The 19673-nt window shown below is 38.1% G+C and overlaps 1 protein-coding gene across 6 annotated transcripts in view; it reads right to left on the reverse strand.

The window, feature by feature from the left end:
* The window catches only part of DLG2 (discs large MAGUK scaffold protein 2), a 2103489-nt gene that overhangs the window by 441259 nt on the left and 1642557 nt on the right, over positions 1 to 19673 (reverse strand). For 5 of the 6 annotated variants that reach the window (XM_040489720.1, XM_040489714.1, XM_040489715.1 and 2 more), the window contains one exon: positions 15998 to 16153. The exons of the other annotated variant lie outside the window; for it this stretch is intronic. In XM_040489720.1, coding sequence (XP_040345654.1) covers positions 15998 to 16153 — 156 coding nt within the window. The remainder of the gene's footprint in view (positions 1 to 15997; positions 16154 to 19673) is intronic. 6 annotated transcript variants of the gene reach the window in all.

The raw sequence follows: 19673 nt of genomic DNA on the forward strand, positions 1-19673 counted from the left end.
TGAGTCAGGACCTGAAGATATGGAGACACTATTATCTTTTTTTTTTTTTTTTTTTTTTGGAAACGGCAAAATGAGTGGATCTGAATGAAAGGCAGGTATGTGAGAGGATTAGTCAGGGCAGGGACAAAATCAGATGTGTAGTATAGAAGGCTCCACATGGGCTACAGTGTGGTGAATAGCTCAAAAGTACAGACAGCTTGTGGTGGAGGCTAGTTGGCAATTCAGATGAGCAATGATTCTAGATGGATCTTGAGTGGAGGCAACAGGGAAAGACTGTGGAGCAATTATTCAAGAATTCAAGGTATAAATCATTCAAGAATTAAAGATATATTGATAGGACACTTAGAGATCAACTTACGGTAAAGCAGTAGGAGGAAGCTAGGAAAACGTCTTGGTGCTAGAACCATATAAGTACTGAGTTTATCATTTGGCAGGCACTTTTCATGTATAAGCTCATTAATCCCTCATAACAACTCTGTGAGATAAATACTTTTATTATCCTCTTGTTACGGATCCAAAAACTAAGGCATAGAGAGACCACATAGCTAGTGAGGAGTAGAGCCAGAATTTGAACCTAAGCACATGCTCTTAACTACTACTCCAGATTATTAATAGTCATTATACAGTGGATATAACCACAGACAACAATCTAAAAATAAAGATGATAAGTGATTTTTGAGGTGTCTTACGGCATTTGAGGATACATGTCTAGTAGATACAGAGATGGAAGAGGATGGAATCAATGAAAGATCTGGCTGCAGATACAGAGATGGGAGAAACAAGCACATATTGGGAACCCCATCTGTGGACATGAAAGTATTGTGTCAGGAAGGGTGTACTGAATCGAAAGAGACGGCATTGCTGGTGGAATGGACAAATAAGTGCTGAGGAGAAGAGATGATGTCTAAGGACAGGGATGAGAGAAAGTTGGAAATATAAGAAGAATCACGAGTCTGGAAGTGGAATTATAGAAGTTAATAATAATAAAAAAAGCTTCCACGAAGAAGCAAGTAATAGAGAAAGTGTACAGAAGATACAACATGATAAGGACTAAGAAGTTTCCATTGGATTTAGAAACAGTTTTAGTGATGTTGGTGAAAATAATTTCAGTGGAGGTCTAGGTGACACTTGGCTACAGAGCTCAGAGGGTTAGTGGATGAAAGAAAAACAGAGTGTAGACAATTCCTCTAGTTGGGAAGGAGAGTTTTAAGGATTGTTTTTTTGTTTTTTGTTTTTGTACAATGGGATGAGGGCTGAGGTCTAGTAAAAGCATAAGGAACTGGGTTCAGATGTCAGCTCTGCTAGCTATTAGTTTCATCAGTAAAGTAGGGATAAAAATACTTACTTTGCAGATTTATTTTGATTATGCTTATAGAACACCTAACACACAAAGTTCGTACTTAGTAAATAAGAGCTATAGCCCTATTAAAAATGTGAAAAGTCTAGAGGTGACTTGGTGGCTCAGTTGGTTAAGTGCCTGACTTCAGCTCAGGTCATGATTTTGCAGTTCATGAGTTCGAGCCCCACGTCGGGCTCTGTGCTGACATCTCGAAGCCTGGAGCCTGCTTTGGATTCTGTGTCTCCCTCTCTCTCTCTGTCCTTCCTGCTCATGCTCTTGTCTCTATCTCTCTCTCAAAAATGAATAAACTTAAGAAAATAAACTTTAAAAAATGTGAAAAGTCTAAAGACCTCTAAAAATCCTCTGGATAAATACTGAGTTATCTGTCACAGGGTAGGAAAACCACCTAAATTTTTAAGTGTGCTTTCTGTTATTTTTGTCTGAATATTTGATGTCATAAGGACATAATCTTAGTTTCATGTTGCTATATGAATTTTTTAACTTTTAAATGGGAATTTTGACAGCATTATTGAGATATAATTCACATACCATAAATTTACCCATTAAAGTGAATCGTTCAGATTTTGGTATATTAACAGAGTTGTGCAACCATCATTACAATCTAATTAAATTAAAAAAAAATTAACGTTTATTTATTTATTTTGAGAGAGAAAGAAAGAGAGAGCAGGGGAGGGGCAGAGACAGAGGAAGAGAGAGAATCCCAAGCAGATTCCTCCTGTCAGCGCAGAGTCCAACACAGGGCTCGATCTCACAAACCATAAGATCATGACCTGAGCTGAAATCGAGTCAGACACTTAATTGACTGAGCTACCCAGGTACCCCTTAAAACATTTAACTTCCAAAAGGAATTCCATACCTATACCAGGCACTCAGTTCCTGCTGCTCCCCATCCAGCCCCACACAACCACTAATCCACTTTCTGATTCTGTAGGTGAGCCCGTTGTAGTCAGTTTATATAAATGGAATCACAGAATGTGTGGTCCTCTGTTATTGGCTTTTTTCATTTTACATGTCTTCAAGGTTCATCCATGCTATAGCATATGTCAGTACTTCATTATTTTTGTTTAAAATTTTTAATGTTTAGTTTTGAGAGAGAGACAGAGCATGTGTGGGGGAAGGGCAGAGAGAATCTGAAGCAGGCTCCAGGCTCTGAGCTGTCAGCACAGAGCCCAATGTGGGGCTTGAACTCACAAACCGTGAGATCATGAACTGAGCTGAAGTCAGATGCTTAGCTGACTGAGCCATTCAGTCACCCTAGTACTTAATTCTTTTTTCTGGTTGAATAAAATTCTGGTGTATGGATATATCAAATGCTACTTCTCCATTTGGATTGTTTCCACCTTCTGGTTATTATGAATAATGCTGTTATGAACATTGTTTACAAGTTTTTTGTAGACATATGTTTTCATTTCTCTTGGGTTTACACCTAGCAGCAGAACTGCTAAGTCTGAATGGTGGATTCTTAAATTTAGGTTTTTACTGACAAAATTTAAAAATGATTATAAACAATGAAAACAATTTAGAGTTGTATGAAGTAAAAGGCAACAAATTGCTTTCCTCATTCCAATCATATTGCCCCATGGTAAATACTGTTATCGTGAAGTTACAGTTCTGTTTCCTTCTAGGCTTGGTATATGATATGTAGTATTTCTTAGCCTGAAACATTATGGAAGACTGTGTTATAATTACATGCTGGCAGGGGAGAAAAAGCACTGGCTCCTGACGTCTCTGATCAAAGTCCTGGATCCACTACAAAGTATTTGTGTGACTCTGAGACCTTGGGCAAGTCTCTTAATTTTGCTGGATGTATTTTCTCAAAAAACTAAGTATTTGGATGCAATCTTCTCTAACCCTTTCCTTCAATAAAGCATTCTATGATTTAATGATACCGAGGGCCGTGAGGATATACTATTAGCTTTGAGTTTATTCACAACACATGTTGCTTTCAATTTCTTTTTCTTTAGAGTCAGTATAAGAAATATTGGAGGAAGGGAATGGCGATTACCCTCACCTTGCCAAGCACTGACATTTACTCAGCATGTTAAGCAAACTTTCAGAGTGACTGGTGCTGAAAATAAAGTTCTTTTGCAAGTTTTAATCTGTGCCTTTTCCATCTTCTAAGTTTGTTGAATTGATTTTTGTTTTATTACCTTTCACAGGGTCAATCAGACTTGTTGAGGGTTTGCTTACTATGGACTTTGATCCCATTTATGAAAGTCTAGCAGTGCACGTTTCAATGACCCAACCCGTCTAAGACATGTTTGAGGCATCCACATATGATGTGCCTCTCCAAAGCATCTGGAATCGACATATGTGGAGTACAAATGAAACAGACCTTAACAAAAAGTAGACAATACCTGGTACAGTGCACAAGAGGTGGGACAAAGAAAATCTGTTGCTGTGGCTTAACTCAGAAATATCAAGGGAAAAAAAAAAACTGCATGCATCACCTTTTCCTGAGACAATAAATGTGAAATATGATCTAGAGGTTCTTCTCCAACTACCAACTCTTCCATGCATTGCCCTCAGCCTATAGAAGAGCTTTCACTATATGTGAATTCCCCCTTTGAAATGTGAGTCATTGTTCCAGGTGAACACCCACCATCTGTCATTCCAATGAATGTATACTAAGTGATCTTGTGTCACATGGACAATACACAACATGGTTCTTACCCAAAAAGAAGTCACAGAGAGACACCTTGTTTTCATGTTACACAGAGTTACTACTAGGACATGTGTGAATTGACTTGGAATGTTCTTGAGGTTCATTAATCCCCTGGCCATCATGGGATGGAGGTGAAGGAAGAATAATTAAAGATCATTTGCAAGCTCCTCATTTAGTAGCTGACTTTGGATGTAGCAAGAAGAAAGGAAGGGTCTGAAGACTGCAACAACTTGAGAGGGTAGATGTGGGATTAGAAAGAGCCTGAGTCTTGGACATATGTAGATTTCCACTTGTTGACCCTGGGAAACAGAGGGGACCCCTTGGTTCTCCACAAGAGAGGTCTCATTGAGAAGTTTTTGAAGGACATGAAATACATTAAAAGGTAGTTTAGAAACAAGGGAGAGAAGAAGCCAACACTATATGCCTAGATGGAGATTCAGGAAAGACAACTGGTAATGTAGAGTTGTGGTTTACAGGAGGTCTTTGACCAGAGGTTTAAGGAAGCTTTGGACAATTAGATGCTAGCAGATGCCTAACACATCACTGGAGAAGGCATCCATCCCCCTCCCCATCCTGATTCCCCAAAGTCACTAACCCCATCCCTCCTAGTATACTTTTTTAACTTTGGGGTTTTAAAAAGTAGATCATCTTCTGAAAAAAAGTTCGGTGTTCCAGAAATGGAATATTAAAGCTCCTCAACCAAGAAAAGTCTGTCTTTTTGGGTCTCTGCTGGGGAGAGTTTGGATTAGAGGTCATTTTTATGGGCTGCAAGGGTCTCAGAAAAAAAGGTTCCAATATGAAAACCAGCTCAGGGAATCTGACTGGGACAGGAACAGAGCTGCTATGGATGACAGGAGGAGAAACAGGGATGGCAACAGTGCCTGCCACACACTGCCCAGTGGCTACAAGTCTGACCTAGGCAGAAAGAGCCAATGTGGACAACAGTGGAAACGGAAGGGTGAAGACAGTGATAAAGGTGAGGAGACTAAATTGCTTAGGAATAATGGGAGTTCTGAGGGGAAACTGTGGGAAGAGGTTGTATTGTAAAAGTATGGAAATGGTTGTCCAGGAGGACTCATGAGTCACCAAGAGACTGCAAAGAAGGAGAGGAGAGTCTCACAATTCTGGCATTTATACTGTTGGGAAGCCAGTCAGAGACTTTTTTTTTTTTCAGTCACAAAACCCCTTCCCTCATGCCCAATGCAGCCCAAGGCTTCCTTACAAGGACCACAGATTCCAGTGATAGCAAGATGTAAGAACTTATCAAGTAACCTATCATGTGAGAATGGGGAGAGCTGGAAGGAAATCTGAGCTGTCACTTGACCTTCAGATTTCACTTGAGAAAGGTCTGAATGCCTGAAAACCTATAAATACAAACCTGTAACTGGAGAAATAAGGATGAAATAAAAGGAGAAATAAGGATGGGTCCAAAATAAATAAGGTCCAAGTCTAACTAAAATTCACATAGATTTGAAAAATGCAATCCATAATAAATTTCTAGGGTTTTTTTTTAACATTACCAGTGGCTGTGAGTTATATCCACAAAAGAAACCCACTGGGCCCAGTGGTCCCTAAATCCGAGAGTAGGGTTGAACTATGTTGGATTATCTATCCCCACAAGTACCAACTGTATAATAGGCACTTAATACATATTTGTGGTCTGAGTCACAGTTTCCTCATTTGGAACACAGAAAGGTTGGAAAGAACAAGATCCTTGTAATTATGGCAGAGGCATAAGAAAGGAAGCAGAACATTAGAACGAATTTGTGAGAGACGGAAATAACAAAGATAAATTAGATTCTCCTTTTTTAGCCCCATTCCCATCCTCAGCCTCGGCCAATCCTTCTGTTGGTCAGGTTGTTCACTATAACACTTGGACACGGGAAGGAGCAAGGGTTGAAATTTCACCAGAACTCTGTTAATCATGTCACATTTGGGTCCTGGAACATTTTGTCCTTCCTTCTGAAGAAGGGGAGACTTTTAACATTTTCCTTTACATGAACTCTTTTTTTTAATATGAAATTTATCATCAAATTGGTTTCCATACAACACCCAGTGCTCATCCCAACAGGTGCCCTCCTCAATGCCCATCACCCACTTTCCCCTCCCTCCCACCCCCCATCAACCCTCAGTTTATTCTCAGTTTTTAAGAGTCTCTTATGGTTTGACATTTGAACAAAGGCTCTGCCTTGATTAGAGAGGCTTAGTATACCCTCCTCCCTTTTCAAGCAAACCATAAAAATCCTCTTTACCCTCTGATGTATTCATTTTCTCCGGAAGAGAGTGATTTTAGGTTTTAGTATTCAATTTGGAACACACATCCCTGCTGACTTAAAAAACCCTGTTCAAGAGATCCTTTAAACTTCATATGAGCTTAAGGTCTACAAAACTGAATTAAAGAGTTGAAATGGAAGATTTACTTTCTCTGCTCTGAGAGGTAAATTTTGATCCCTTAATCAAAACAAAATTCTGCATTCTAAAATACTTAGATCTCTATACAAATATAAGTAGTCTTCCATAGCCCTTCCTCCCATAGGGCCAACCCTAAAATTTCATCTCCCTTCACAAGTTACTGGACTCAACATCAGGCTATGAATGAGAACAGTTTTTTATAATAGTCCCTTAATAAGAATTCATTCGCCTTTTAGCCTAAGGTATCTACTTAGGGTCACATAATATATCTATGTGTTTAACACACACACACACATGTGAACAATGGTAATGTTAATGGGGACACTTTATATTTATTTGGCATTGCTTTTAGCACTTTACATGCAACCTCATTAAATCCTTACAGAAACCCCATGAAATGGATACTACAATTACTGTTATTATATAGATGAGGATACAAAAACCCAGAGTAGTTGTCATTTTCTCCAGTTTATACAACTGGGGAGTTAAGGAGGCAGGATAACCCTAACACTAATTCTACAGTGCACATTCTTAACTATATAGTTATCTATCTATCACCTTATCTGTCTATCCGATTTTTACTATATTTAAGTGAGGTGTACTTTTTTTATTTCTCAAACAGAATATATTGAAATTTGACTACAGTTAAATGAGGAGTACTTTTTTCTCAAACAGAATTTAATACTTGAGGAATGTTATGTGTGATAAGAACAACATTCAGTGAATATTGATTGAGTACCTTTGAAAGCCCTGATTCTGGTACCAGCCTGCTTAAATTCAAATTCTATCTATGTGAACTTAGGTCACTCAATCTCTCTAGACCAAATTTCTTGACTTGCAGAATGGGGATGATAACAACACAGTCTTCCAGGATTGCCATGAGGACTAATGGGCTAATGTGTATAAAGTGCATCCCGGCAGGTAATAAGATTATATAAATAACAGTGACTATTTTTTTTTCTTCTTCTTCTTTTTCTTCATCACCATCATCATCATCATCACCATCACCATCACCACTATTACTACTAATAATACATGCCAGGAACCATTTTTGGCACAGGGAATGCAAAAGTAAATGAAAAAACCAAAAAATCTCATCTAATAAAATTAACGTTCTAAGTGTTAGGTCCTGATGTGCTTAGTTGCAACTAACTCATCCCACTGTTTGCGTTTGCCAAAATATGCACCATAATTTTTCTATAAAATTGGAATAATCACACCTACCTCATAGGCTGTTGTGAAGATACAATTAGTACATACAAAAATATGAAATAGTGTCTAGCACATAATAGTACTCACTACATGTTAGTGGTTTTAATTAACATCTCTTACCATGGGTGTTAAGGCTTAATGTTACTCTCTTGATTCTTTCTGAGTTCCTATAATCTGTTGCTATAGTGATTTTGCACAGCATTTTCTCACAGCTACTTTGCCTCCAGAGAGGATTGCTTTAGAAATTATGCATATTCTTCAACCTCTTATTGCTACTCAATAACATAATGGTTACAAAAGAAAATATAAAGACTGCTCCCCAAACACAAAAAATACATACTTAAACTAAGGGGAAATATTCATAGCATCTCAGATAAATAATCTGGCTTTTTTTTTTTTTATAAAGCAACTAGATTGTTTCAATGCAGAGTTATTTGAATATCACAGAATAGGTATTTTGGAATCAAACCAGTCTGGGTTCATTTTCCAGCTCTTCTGATCCTCCTACTCTCAACCGACCGGGTGTGTTATAAAGAGTAAATGAGAGCTTTTGGAACAGGGTGAGTTCTCTGCTTTCCTCCCTCATTTACACTTATAATGTAATTTTAAATGCACTTTAAAAACTTTTCTTTTGAATTCTTAATGAAAGAACGTCTCTTCCCTGACAATAATAATGAAAAAAAAAAAAGAGTGAAGGGCGACAATAAATGGCATGTTTTTAAAAAATGTATTTACATACAGAATGCTTTAAATTCAAAGCAAGGGGTGCTTTTTTCCAGTGTGAACCCATGCATATATCACTTCGTGGAAAGAAGAAGCTATAACATGAAATGTGGGAAGAGCAGCCTCTGTAACTTTGTGGGAGTCAATTAATCTCCCCTTATTTTCCTTAATTCAAATTGGACTTAGTGATCACCTACTTCAAAAAGGCAGTGGAGGCCTTTGAAGAAGCTGCTGCATAAACCGGGAAGGGGCTGTGCCTTATGAGCCATGCCCCAGAGGGTTTCCTCTCCAGGTTTTAATTAAAAATGAAGTTAAGAATTCTTTAAGATTATATCAGCCTTTTAAGGGCATAAGAAGGTCAATGATTTGTTAAGTGTCTTTTTTTTTTATGGTGCTATTTCCCAGATTAAATTTTTTTTGCATAAAAAATTTTATTTTATTTTTTTAATTTTTGCATATATGTGTGTACACACACACACACACACACATACACACACATATAATTTATTGTCAAATTGGTTTCCATACAACACCCGGTACTCATTCCAACAGGTGCCCTCCTCGATGCCCATCACCCACTTTCCCCTCTCCCCCACTACTACATCAACCCTCAGTTTGTTCTCAGTATTTAGGAGTCTCTTAAGGTTTTGCTCATTCAATTCTCTTTCAGGATCTGCAGATTGGTGGTGGAGTGCATAGGCAATGTGGAGGACCGAGTGTGAAGCCACAGTGTGCGTGTGAGAGAGGGAGTAAACCTCCGTGGGAGTGTAAATTTGGGTGTGGGCGTGCCCTGGTTAGAGTCCTGGCCCCTCCTCGAACTAGATCCAAACCCACACTCTGCAAGATTGTTGGGGTTCTTAGAAACAATGAGATGGGGTGCCTGGGTGGCTCAGGCAGTTGAGCATCCGACTTCATCTCAGGTCATGATCTCACAGTTTGTGGGTTCGAGCCCAGCATCAGGCTCTGTGCTGACTGCTTGCTCAGAGCCTGGAGCCTGCTATGGATTCTGTGTCTCCTTCTCTCTCTGCCCCTCCCCCACTCACGCTTTGTCTCACTCTGTTTCTCAAAAATAAATAAATGTAAAAAATTAAAAAAAAAGAAACAATAAGGTATATCTGTAAAGTGTCTAGCTACTAATCTGTTTCAGAGAGGGTTATTTTGTCTATATTCCTGAAAAGGCACATGCAGGATAGATACTGCTACCTGAGTAGATAAAAAGGAAAATTATCTCATAGAAGCATGAAGTCACATATAGCTTTAGACATATGCCACATTTTACAGGGAGCCTATACATGTATTAACAAAAGGAAAAATATGTGACTTTGCCTATGGTAACAAGAAGGATTGCTGCTAAGAGTGATAAAATCAGCATCAACAGCTTTCTTATGGTCTCAGGGGATTTACCTATGCCAACAAATATTTTTCACCTCATTTGTGATAGCACTAAACATAAATATAGATGAGCAAAAGGCTTGAAAACAGAATGAGCATATGGAAACAATTAATAATGACTAATGTAGATAGTGCCTAGATGAAAATTCACTTGCTCCATTTACCTTGATCCTTACAATAATCCTATGATGAGAACCGCACAGATAGAATTATCCTCCCCTTTCTGATGAGTGAAATGGGTTCTGAGAAACATGAAGGGGTTAGCTACATCCAAGTGACCAGTATGGCCAAAGGAAGGCCTCAAACCTAGACAGTCTGGACATATTTCCCCAGCTCCCCAATGCCATCAGGTTGCCACCACCTCAAAGAAGAGACCTTCTAGAATGTTTTGCCCGCCTTTGCTTCCATTGAGTTTCCTTCTACAGAGAAGAGACCTTCTAGAATATGTTGCCTTCCTTTCCTTCCATTGAGTTTCTTTCCACAGAGTTTTATGTTTAAATACATTTATTGTGAAAAAAATGCATTTATTGAGCACAAGAGTGCTCACTGTATGAGAAGAGGTGATATAATCAGCTAGTGAATAACCCAAGCCAGAAAATTCTTGCCCTTGCAACAGTCAATCACTAAGTACCACCTATTTCATTTGTTAAATAATTCTGAATCCATTTATGTTTCTCTCTACAGATTCAGGTTAGTTCTTCATGATTTCAACTGTGGTGGATATACTAATCTCACTGCCTTCAGACACAGCTGACTGAGTGATTTTTCTAAAAACACAAATCAAATTATGTCCTTGCTCAGTTTTAAGTCTCTTCAACCAGCTCCTCACTGCTTGCAGGATAAAGTCAAAAATCTTCAGCTTGGCAAGTAAGGTCCTCTACAAATTGCAGCAGCCTGTGAAATGTAAAACTTCAAGACCCATCCAACAGCCCTCAGCCACATGGTAACACCATGAGTCCCAGAGTGCAGTGTACTTTTAAACACTGTGGGGCTTAACTCTGGGCTGCACTTCTACTTTGAACACACTTCTTCCCTCGCTGACTGAGGAGCTCAGTATCTTTCTGAAGACTTTAAGAACATCAGAGCCAGAGTTAGATAGTTCCTACCCTTTTTACCTTTAGAGACTCGTGTACTTCTATTATAGCATTATTATATCTAGAAGTTATATCTGATTTTGGATTTACAGACTTCGAGACAGTTAAAAGATTAAAGGTTTTCTATGATTTTGCAAGGAGAGAAAGCTTGCCAAAGACAGGCCACCATAACATATGGCTGAGGTCTTGAGAGACAAAGATACTGCTCTATGTTCCAAGGCTGGGAATGGCTTGAGGCTGCCAACTTTTTCTACAAAGGGAGTGACTTATACATGCATTCCAAGCTCTGTAGAAAGTAGTTATAAGCTAGGTTTGCAAATGGACCACTGAGAAGGTAATGGTAAGTTTCCCATAAACAGCTTCTTACAAATATCAGGAATTGATAAAACAAGGTATGAGTGGAGAACATTTCTGTGTGTATGTGCACCTTGTGCAGAAGGGACAGTGTAAGATCATGCTTGTTCTATCACTACCTCTTATTCTAGTCTGATTTTAGTTACTTTAAGATTAGGAACACTACAGAAACTGAGAGCCTTTAGCCTATATACATCATAATGCACAGCAATTACTTCTTCATTTACATGTCTTTGAACTGTTTGAGGAAAAGGATGGATGGTATCTTATTCACCTTTGAGTCCCCAGCATCCAGGATAATGCCTGGAACCTAGTAGAAATCCCATGAATATATAATCTTCAATGAGTGAAGATGTGTTATGATCATATAATATCTCAGAGTCCACTTCCTACCCCAAATATGCCAATATACTTTAGTCTTCATCTGTTCTATCTCAGTATCTGTATATCAACTACAAAACAACAATAATTAGAACCACCTGTGTGAAAGGACAAATGAAAATGTGCCATATGTATTGAGAAAACAAAAATAGTATTCTCCTTGCCCTAGGAATATCAAAAGCTGAATAATTTACCATTCTCCCAAGTAGAAAAACCAATTACAACATCAAAAACTTTTTTTTTTTTTTTTAGGAGAAAGATGTACTGGATAAGCAGAAGCCCCACAGCAATCCCATTTGTGTTTCATAGAGCTCCAAATTTTAGTTTGATTCCAGGCTCTGGCTGTTTCTTGCTTTCATAAGGTCTGAAAAGTCAATTACTCTAAATATAATCTGCAGCCTTAGGAGCTGACACTTTGCCAAGTTGTTTATAGACTTTTCCTTTTCAACTTCTCTGTCTTCTTTTATATGATGTTACAGAAGTAATTGTGTATACAATTAATTCATTCCTGGATGTTTGCTATCAAATCAAAGTGCTGAAAATTTGGGTATTCTTATTGAAATGCACAGAATAGAGATGATTGGCTCCCCTTGCTTCTGCTGACTGGCTGGCCTCTGTTCTTCTGAATGCTGATTAGGGATTAAGCTGGTGCACATAATAAGGGTGGTTTCACATGCTAACTTCCACAGGGCTAGCTCACATTCTAATCTATGATAGTAACATACATTCTAATCTACGTAGAGAAGATATACATTCATGAAGATACTGGTTTGAGTTCCTTATCATTATAGAGTTGAATAAGAGCTTGTCTATCTAATTCTAAGTATTCATGTACCTCTGAGATTCTACAGATTATTAAGGTCACAGAGGAAAAAGCAAGCGATGGTGTCATAAATGGAACTAGAATCCTTGAACTTTTCCCTTGAATTAAAGGCTGCATTTCAAGAAACATGTGCTCAGAGTGGTGTTTTCCTTGGCAGAGGAAGTCTATGATCTCTGAAAGGAATTACTCAGTTTTCAAGAAGAACAGTTACCTAATGCATTAATAATATACTGACCATTGAGATAATTTAAGATGAAAGTGCTCATACAAAGTGAGCTCTACTCTGCTCTTATTTGTGCCCATGCATAGATTCATTCACTCCTGGGGTTGTTTTATGTATCCAGTAAGACCTGAGTAAAGCACAGCTTTAACCATGTGTTCCCAAAACAGGGATCTGTCTGCTTGTCTGCAGATCTTGTTTCCATGTTTATTTAGTTGCTCGATAGCTTGGAGCTGCTGCTGTGCCAGACACTGTGCTAAGTGTTAGGGGGATAGCAGTGCACAAAACAGACATAATTCCACTCAGTGAGCTTGTAGCACAGAGTGTGAGATGGGAGTTTGGTTTTAAAATAATTCAAATAAACGTATAATTATAAATTGCTTGAGTCTTATGAATAAAAAAAAAAAAGGAAGACAATATAATAGGGACCAGATTTTCTCTTTCAGGGAGCTTCTCTGAGGAAGTGCAATTGAAGCTTCCATCTAAGATGACCAGAAGTTAACAAGGCAAAGTGTAAGAAGAGCTTTTCAGTTTGGGGAAAGAGCATTTGTGAAGCACTTGAAATAAAAAGAGATTTAGTGCATTTTGTGAATGTGAATAGTGTGATCAGCAAAGGGAAGAGTGAAATGAGATGTTTAAGAGGCAGGCAAGGGCTAGGTCATGCAGAGCTTGGATGCTGTATTAGTGACTTTGCATTTTAGACTAATGCAAAAGAAGAGAAAGAGATGTGATCTGTATTTTTAACAGATCACCTGGGCTGCACTGAGCATAAATCAGGAGGACAACAGCAGCAACGGCGAGACCAATTAGGAGGCTATTTATTGTATGTAGGTGGGAGATAATAGAGGCTTGGGTTCAAGTGGTGGAAATAGACGTAGAGGAATGTGAATAGATTGGGGATACATTGGTTGAGAGGGAGAACAGGTTTAGGTATGAATCTCAAGTTTTGGCTTGAATAATGAGATGGGTAAATGTGCCATTTGCTGAGTTGGGCAAGTGTGAAAGGGGAGCAAAGTGGGGTGAAGTCAAGAATTTCAGTGTCAGTGTATTGATGACAATGCCACTAAAATGGGTGCATATATGTATATATAGATGTAGATATGTAGATGATTATATATGTAAATGCGTGTGACTTTTTTTTTTTTAAATGAAGGATAAACTATGAAAAAAAAAAAAAAAGAAGGAAGAGGAAAAAGAAGGGGACAGAATTAGACTAGAAAATAGAATTCCCAGTGGGGTGATAGAGGGTGAGGGTTGGAGACTGGTATATAGGATTACTGCAGGTATGTAATTTGAAAAAGACATATTCCACATTATACCATAATTTATCTCAATTTGGGAAAAACACAAAAAGAAACCCCATAGTCTTCATAATATAAATTACAGAAAGTAAACTGAACAAGAATTATATCTAGTAGATCTACATAAAAGGTGGATTCTACAATTTGCTTATTGGTGAGTTTTAAGAGAGGGATGCATCAAAATTTCCAGTAGGATGCAAGAAATGCAACTTTTAGGGTTATCAAAAAAAAAGCATGGATTAAAAAAAAAAGATCCATTGACACTGAGTCAGAAGGGAGATGAGAAGGCAGGATAAAAATAGAGAAAGGAGAGAAAAAGTTAAATGGGTGGAGAATTTTTCCAGCAAGCAACAATGTCTCTGCCATCAGGCCCATGCTGATGCAGGTGCTAATGAACCCCTGGGTTTGAATCCCAGCCCTGCCACTTAGTCCTAGATGATCTGGGGCATGTCAGGTGATTTCCAAGCCTCAATTTCCCTACTTGTAAAATGAAGATATTGATAACATCTGTCTCATAAGATGACTATCAGGGTTACAAGAAATAAATCTTAAGAAGTACTTAACAAAATGCCTGACACAGAGGAGAGCTCAGTAAGTGGTAGCAGACTTTGCATAGCTGATTACAGATGCCTAAATACCAGGAAGTCATTATTGTAGGTGTGTGCGCGTACGTACCTTCTCACTTCCCTATGGCTATAGTATCTTGGCCCTCTTCGTATCAAAATTGTCTGGTTCAATGTATCAAGAAGTAGTGTTTATAATTTGTTAAAAATATAAGAAGATTTAATTAATATTTATAAAGCATTTTTAAATGCTGTTAGGCTTTAATTGTTACAAATTAGTGAAAATGCCCTGGCTGATTATGTAGCCAAAAATATGTTTTCTCATCTATGTCTAGAGATGTTATGTATAATTAAATTTGTTATTTAACTGCTCTAGAAAGACCAATAATTGACTTTTAACTTTTTCTTTGGAAAAAAACAAAAACCAAAAAACCAGAGATGATGTTCTAAGGAGACCCTCTTGACCTATCCATTTGCACTTTGAATTACTCCAAAATGCATATTTTCACAGTCCTAATTGTATTATGAAGACATATAAAGGTATTCTGAGAACATAAGTAGATAAGCACCTCATTATATGTAGGAACATCATGATTGAGATCTCCTGATTTAAACAGAATTGGAAGTACCTTATGGAACACCATATTCTCCTTTTATTATTGTCCTCTCTCTGGGAATTTGACAATTGTGTAAAGATGAGGTTTTCTTATTTAGCATACATATACTTTAGAATACTGATGCAGACTCATACTCTACCTTTAGACTTAGGATGGTTTGTTTACAAAGTTGTGGAAAGACTCAAAACATTCTAAGTCAAATCTGAACTCAGCATTTATTTGCAAAATCATACTGAGGGCAACGAGTTAACTTCTTTAAACTTTTGTTTTCTTATATAAAATGGTAGTAACTAAATAAAGAGGATGTGGTAAATACCTACTGTAACAAACCATAAAGGTTAAAATTCTTTGTGGTTAGATAGAACCAGCTAATTCTGTAGTTTGGGGCAAGATGTTTAATGCCTTAAGGAGTCAACTGAGTAGTGGTATTAATTTAATATTTTTGTTAAAATATTAAATGGCAATAACAGTACCTACTTCTTAGGCTTTGTTATGCCTGGAGCATAGTAAGTGCTTATTAAACATTATTAAAAAATGCACTGCATACATGCTCTTTTATACTTCTGTATGAGGAAAATAGAACTAATTAAATTCCAAAATTAATTCTTCTGGAAAAATATAGTTAATACCTTTTTAAAAATGCATGGGAACCAAGAACATTTGGAATATCATGTGATCATGTCTGAGTGCTCTGTGATCACACCAGGGGGGGAAAAAGGCAATGTTCTTAATTTCTCCCATTGCACCAAAGGAGCAGAACATCTCTCCACCAAGGAAGATGTCACGCGCAACAGAAGTGAGCAGAGGTGGATTCTACCCATTCATCCTTGTGGAAGCACATGCAATTCGAGAAGATGAAGTGAGGAAGCGCATGCAGTACCTGGTCATCTCAGAGTCAGGGAGCAGGCCTAGGTGGTAGTGGGGGTAGGGAGCTGAGAGAAGGAAGCTTTTGTCACACTCAACAGGGGAATAGTGCCTGGGAGAAGCAGGCTTATCACACAGTTTGTTCACAGTGCTGTAAACAGGTTCCGGAGGCCTGGTAATACAAGAGGAAGAGAAAGAGATGCACGGTTAGCACACGCACCGAACAACTGTGCAGTTAGCAGCATTTCGCCATATGCAAAAAGGAACACCCCAGATAGAGCCTTAGGTTTTGTTAGCCTTGGAGAAAAAGTATTTTTAAGAAACAGTATCTCTGCTTAGAAATCAAAACTTTGGCTGACATTGGGCATGATGAAAGTTCATATACCAGATACGTCAATGGAGTCAAAGCCAATTTATAAATGCCATACCGTTTTGGATAATGCAGTCTGAAATAACAAACTTTGGGATTCTCTAACAGGGCTCCTTTTAAAACTAGGGTTTCATCCTAATTGTAAACTTATAGAGACCTTCCTGAACCCGTTGGTCAGGATATCCTGTTATTTGTCACGGCACCCTGTTCATACTTCATAATATTTTTTCTGAGCATGAACTAATCTTGTTTGTTGCATTTAATTTATTATTATCACTCTCACTACACTATATTTTATGAGAATGGAGGCTACATTTATTTTGTTAACCACTTAAAATAGAGTCAGTCCACATTTCATAAATATTTCTTGTATTCATATACAAATGAATAAACGGACAAAAGTTGGCATACTTATATTGCAATTTTGGGGGGTGTGGAGCTTGGCTTTACCTAGAAATCTAACTGCTTACATGATCTCAGTGATTCCTCTATATATTTATTCATAAATTGCCCCCAACAATTTCAGAGTTTTCTACCAAAAGGATAATCACTTTGGTAAAATTTCTACTAAATGAATTAATCTAGGGACACTAAAACATTATCTAAAATTGGAACATCTTTTAGTTGTTACAAACATGCATAGTAAGATCAGATAAATTTCAGCTATAACTTTAGCCAAACATGCATGTACTACATGCATAAAGTGCTTGCTTATTAAAAAAAAATCTGATAACTCCATACTCCACTCTTTTTAAAATATTTGTTTAAGTTTATTTATTTGAGAGAGATGACAGTATTAGTGCAGGAGGGGCAGAGAGAGGGAGAGAAAGAATCCCAAGCAGGCTCCACAGTGTCAGTGTGGAGCCCAACATGGGGCTCAAAGCCACAAAACCAGGAGATCATGATGTGAGCCCATGACATGAGCCAATCAAGGGTTAGATACTCAACTAACTGAGCCACTCAGGCGTCCCTATACCACACTCTCACACATGGTCTGATATTGCCACAATTATCTTCCATTTAAGGTAAGAATTAAAAGATCCAAATGTAAATGGAAGAACTATCCAGAAGTCTGAGTGGGAAGGTAAGGAGGAGGATAGGAAACAGGGAAATGTCCACAGGGCTAGACCCAGGTGAAGGAGAGAGTAGCCCGTTGGGGCCATGAGACATCAGAGACAAGTGGTGGCCCTATCCTTAAGCAAAGGTATGGGAAGTGTATGTGGTGAACTCAGCGAAGGCACAGTCCATGTTTCTGTAGATCCAGACCTCAAACTGGTCCCTAATATCTTATAGTTGCTCAGTCAATACTTCCTGAACAGAACAGGGGAGAAAAGAGGACAAGCAAAGCATTAAGAACAAACTTTACCTAATTTATAGCATTACTGTGGGCCAGTCATGGCTTAGATGCACTATCTAGAGAATTAATTTCTTCCCTAACACAATGCCTTCCATGACATACAGGAGATGCCTTGACCTGTAGAAGGGCTGAGGAGTGGACAGGAGTAATCCAGAAGCTTATTTTGTCATTCAGAATAACTATATCCCAGTGGTGAAGTTGGCTTGTTCTATCCCAGTGACTAATAAAATTACATTTACGGAAGCTAGTATGTATTCTTGTTCAGGCAAGTGTTCCATTTTCAGAAAAACCTAGTTTGTCAATTTTTGTTTATCAATTATATAGAGTTCACACAATTCACAGTGACAAACACCAGCACTTTAAAAAAAGCAGCTGCAAGATCATTCTTAAAAAGTGGGTTTTTTTTATCAGTTTTTATAAGTAATTTACACTATGTGAAGTGCTTTAAAAGGAAAGATACTTATCCACTGAAATATGTATTTTAAAACAGTCAGATCTGATACTGTTCTTGAATTTTGAGAAGGATCTGTTTTGCTTTGTTAATATGCTTAGCTTTATGAAGATTTATGTATGTTTCTGAGGGTTTTAGAGACAGAGAGACCCATGATGCCAGTCAGATAAAGAAAATTGGTTTGAGGGTCCCTGGATGGCTCCATTTTCAGCTTAGGTAATGATCTCACTGCTTGTGAGTTCGAGCCCCACGTAGTGCTCTGTGTTGACAGCTTGGAACCTGGAGCCTTTTTCGGATTCTGTGTCTCCCTCTCTCTCTCTCTGCCCTTCCCTGCTTGTACTTTGTCTTTGTCTATCTCAAAAATAATAAACATAAAAAAAAAAGAAAATTGGCTTGAGAGATCACAGTTTTGTCTGAACCAAAAATGTGGTTATCCACACAAAACCTCATCTTGAAAAGACTTTGTATTAATAAAATGCATAACTATCAATTAAATAAGATAGGAGGAGGAGTGTATGAGCTCTCTGGGAATTATTCTGTGTAAGTTAGCACAAGAAGACCTGACACTCTCCAAATTTTCCACTCTAAAATAAGAGTTGCTGTGGCAGAGATGGCTGGATTGTCTCCCAAACATCCATTTACTCTTTTTTTTTCTTATTAAGTGAAAGCCAATTTTCCACTAGTCACTTTTCCTGTAGTAAAACTTTATTTCTCAGCCTTCCTTGTAAATAAATGTGGCCCAGGGAAAATGTTCAGCCCAAGGTAACTGGAGCAGAAGTGTTGTGTGGGATTCTGCTGATAGCTGCCTAAAGGGGAGCTGACTTAGCTAGGACCCCTGTGATTTTGCTCTTTCCCATTTCCTCCCTCTACTGACCTAGAGCCTAAATATAATAGCTGGAGCATCAGTGGTCATCTTGGACCATGAAGCAACCTGAGGATAAAAAGAAACAACATAGACAGTGGAGCATAATGGTCACCGTGTCACTCACTGATGATAGTGAGCAATAACCTGGACTTCCTACCCTGGATTTCTTTTATGTGAGATAAAATATGTTTATGCTCGTGTTGTATTTTTGTTATATAAACAGGATTTCATGTTAACAGCTATACTCCTGAAAAATGTAAGAATGATAATCTAAAACAAGGAGATAACTATAGATAGGGTCTACCATAAGGGCCTGATACATTCAATTATGTCAGAGGTACATCTGTCACCTTTTGTATACACAGAAAAATATACAGAACTCTATTTTCTGGCTTTGTTTAAAGGCTGTGACTGTTTAGAGAACTCACTGTGTCTTTACTAAAAAATATTATATGTAGGGGCACCTGGGTGGCTCAGTACATTAAGCATCTGACTCTTGATTTCAGCTCAGGTCATGATCTCATGGTTTGTGAAATCAAGCTCCACATTGGGCTCTGTGCTGTCTGTGGAGCCTCCTTGGGATTCTCTCTCTCTCTCTCTCTCTCTCTCTCTCTCTCTCTCTCGCTCTCTCTCTCTCCCCCCCCCCCCC

The sequence above is a fragment of the Herpailurus yagouaroundi genome, unplaced genomic scaffold (genome assembly GCF_014898765.1).
Source record: "Herpailurus yagouaroundi ecotype Mexico unplaced genomic scaffold, PumYag 180, whole genome shotgun sequence".
Taxonomy (NCBI): domain Eukaryota; kingdom Metazoa; phylum Chordata; class Mammalia; order Carnivora; family Felidae; genus Herpailurus; species Herpailurus yagouaroundi.